Genomic DNA, 3,425 nt, shown 5'->3' on the forward strand with positions numbered 1-3,425 from the left:
ACTTGTACAGTACTTCGATGCTCAAGTTCTTCTATGGATATATCTGATTTCTTCAGAGTCTTTGCATCTGCATAAGGATGTCCACCAGCTGCCAGCTCACTTCTGCTGCTTGTCTCCAGGCACCTGTATCTTCCCAGTCAGCAACTTCCCACATCTCTTCTGCCTTGAAAAAGAGAGAACAAGAGCTTCTCCTTGCAAGTAGCAGAACCAGCTGCTTCCAGACCAAACCTGAATTTTACAACAGGAATTACCGACATGCACAGTAAACCTAACAGAGTCTGCAAAGCATAATTGCCACTAACAGCCCTGCAATTTTCTCTGGACAGAAATAGGAAGTTTGCTCCACATCAGTATTTAAGGGTGACAAAAAACCCACTACAGAAATGCTTTTTTAGTAGAGTCGGGAAGATGTTTAAGTTAGGCTGCAGGGGAAGGGGCTGGAAATAGAGAGAGGTTTTGAATATTGTATTTATATATTCATCCCATATGCAGTATTGGGGATTAATGAACTTGCATTTTGACAGCAAAACCAGATCTGCTGCACTTCTAAAAGAAATTTTTTGACCTTTCAATTTAATTTTTTCCTCATAATTAAAAAAAAAAAGTAAATATATAAACTTACCATAAAAAGTTTCACAGATTAAAATTACACTTTTTTCATGCCCTTAAAAGTTCATATCAGATCAACATCAAATTATTTCCCAGATGTTTCTCTGGAACACAGGCTGGGACAGGCATTGTCCCTGCCCTTCTCCAAGGTGTGAAAGCACTGAACTGCAGCCTCTAGGGCTGCTCACACCAGAGGAATTGAACTGGAGTTAATTGAAACACTGGCAAGTATCAGTGCAGACCCTTAACAAACACTTTTGCAGAACAAAAACCTTTGTGTTTGGTTTTAGAAGTATCCCAGAGCAAGCAGCTTGAAGTGGCTATGATTTGTTTCTTTTTCCCCTTTTTTTATTTACAGTTGTGCTGATTTCCTGGAGTGAAATACAAACAGTCTGAAGCACAGCGAGAACAAAGCCTGCAGCCTCAGTGCCTTGGGAGAGATGCCTGCCTTGCCGCACGTGTCTTGGGGCTGTGGGTTGGCCCCCCAGGCAGCCTGGAGAGAGGCTTGGCAACATGTTGTCGAGGGGCTCACACCCTCCCCTCCAAAGCCAGGCAAAGCAACACCTCTCCGTCAAGCTGTGAGTCCAGTCCTTGGGTTTCTCCTTGGCTGTCTGGTTGCTCTGTATCCTGGCAGCAGCAGAGGGGATGGGGGTAGCTGCAAAAGCAGATCCTACACTGATCCATAGAGGAGCACAGTGCTCCTTGTCCCCTCTCTTTCCTGGCTCCCTGAGAGAGGGGAAAAGGGCCAAGACTGAACAAGCAGGAGCCTTGTACCCACTTCTCCTGGCTGTTCCCATCAGGACAGGTACGAAATAGGACACAGGCTGCCCGATTCCTGTGCCCTCCCTGGAGCCCGGGGAGCAGTGACCACAGCCCAGCTGGCATCACGTACATCACCATGCAGCAGTGAGAAAGCAGCTCAGCTCCCTCCCCCTGCCACAAACACGCACGGGGGTGGGAGAGCTGCTGGTCCCTTGCTGCTTGCAGCTCCAGGTTGGGGGGACACAGCTGAGGCCTCCCAGCCTCGCTCCACCCCATCCAGCCCCTCTCCTTCTTATGGTTCCCTGAACATCCTGCAGCCTCCCTGGATGGAGTCCATCACCCTCCCCAGTTCCTCTTCCCCAGAACAGGTGCTAGCACTAAAAAGCATCTCATAGAGACACCCCAATCCCCAGTGCTCCACCACTGCCTCCTCCTCCTCCTCTTGTTCTCCAACCTGGGCGACATTTTCAAGACAGTAATTTCCATCAACAAGCTTCCAAGAGCAGATACAACCCCAAAAGAGCATCTCTCATACAGAAACCCTCCTTTACCCATCCCTCCTCCAGCCATCCCTTCTCCCCTTGTCTCTACCAGGGATTCAATATACCAGGGCCACATCTTGCACAGACCCCACAGTCCCACCCCCCAGAGCCCCCTGCCCATCTCAGCAGCGCTGCTCCGTGGAGCTAGCGGGCAGCAGGTCATAGCGGCTGCTGTACATCACCACCCCAGGGGGGTAGTAGGCCACCTCCGGCTGGACGGTTGCAGCAGGGGAAGAAGCAGCGACAGGGTGGACAGGCACCAAGGTGTGCAGGGCCTGCTCCTCCTGCTCGGGCTTGGTGGTGTCGGTGAAAGGGCGCATGGTGGTGAGGGAAGGTGAGGTGATCCTCCAGAGGAGGCTCTTCAGTGCCTTGCGAAACTCCCTACGCATGAGGCAGTAGAGAATGGGATTGAGGCAGCTGTTGGAGTGTGCCAGGCACACGCTGATGGGGAAAAGGTACACTTGGGAGAGGAAGTACTCAGTACTGAAGTGTACCACATTCAGTTTGATGAGGATGCCCCATGTTGTGAGCGCTTGGTTAGGCAGCCAGCACAAGAAGAAAGACAGCACCACGATGGACACTGACTTAGTCACTTTGGAGCGGCGCTTGATACTGGGGCCACTGCAGGTGCTGCCAAAATGCTTGTCACTGATGAACCGTACTAGGAGCAAGTAGCAGAGGCTGATGATGACCAGTGGCACCACGAAGCCCAGCAGCACCTTCTGGATGTGGTACAGACCCAGCCAGAACTGAGCATTGCTGCCTCGGCCCTCGGGGAACTTGACAAGGCAGAGCACATCATCAAAGACGGTGGCAGTGGTGGAAAAAATGGCATGAGGCAGGGAAGCCAGGATAGCTGACAGCCAGATGAGTGCACAAAGCCACTTGGCAGAGCAGCAGCCACCCAGCGGGTGACCTCGCCGCTGATTTTTCAAGGCTGAAGCCACAGAGCGGTATCGAGCCACACTCATGGCAGTGAGAAAGAAGACACTGGCATACATATTCATGGCTGTAACATATGAGACAATCTTACACATCGCCTTGCCGAAGAGCCAGTTGAAGTCCAGCGCATTCTCCACCGCCCAGAAGGGCAAGGTCAGCACAAACTGGAAGTCAGTCACTGCCAGGCTGGTCACAAAGAGGTTGATGGAGGACTTTCTCCAGCCTTGTTTGCTTTTCATCAGGTAGAGCACCAGCAGGTTGCCTACCAGCCCCAGGGCACACACCACGGAGTACACCAGGGAGATGACAATCCGCACCACGTCGGAGCTGTCCCCCTGCATCCCGTCGGATCGCTCCAGGTTGATGTTCTTAAAGAGCTGCAGGAAGGACACGTTGCTCCTGTTGCCCATCTGGGAGCCCTCCAGAAAACCCAGCGGCGCGTCCCACGACTCCCAGTCCGCTCCTTCTTTCATGCCGGCGGCTGGCGAGCAGGCACCGCGCTCGCAGGGCTCGCCCATCCCATGCCGGGGAGAACGACGGGTCCGCGGGAGCCTTCTCCCAGACCCCCGA

General features: G+C 52.7%; 1 protein-coding gene across 1 annotated transcript; it reads right to left on the reverse strand.

Annotated features, from left to right (window-relative positions):
• Window positions 1-2,035: 2,035 nt before the first annotated feature.
• Window positions 2,036-3,373, reverse strand: RXFP3 (relaxin/insulin-like family peptide receptor 3). The gene has a single exon (XM_010291981.1). The coding sequence runs from the start codon at window positions 3,371-3,373 to the stop codon at window positions 2,036-2,038; it is 1,338 nt and encodes a 445-aa protein (XP_010290283.1).
• Window positions 3,374-3,425: the final 52 nt, after the last annotated feature.

Source organism: Phaethon lepturus, unplaced genomic scaffold, assembly GCF_000687285.1.
Source record: "Phaethon lepturus isolate BGI_N335 unplaced genomic scaffold, ASM68728v1 scaffold44627, whole genome shotgun sequence".
Taxonomy (NCBI): Eukaryota; Metazoa; Chordata; class Aves; order Phaethontiformes; family Phaethontidae; genus Phaethon; species Phaethon lepturus.

Excerpts from the sequence above, each read along its gene's own strand:
- RXFP3 (XM_010291981.1), bottom strand. The coding sequence starts at position 3,373 with ATGGGCGAGCCCTGCGAGCGCGGTGCCTGCTCGCCAGCCGCCGGCATG.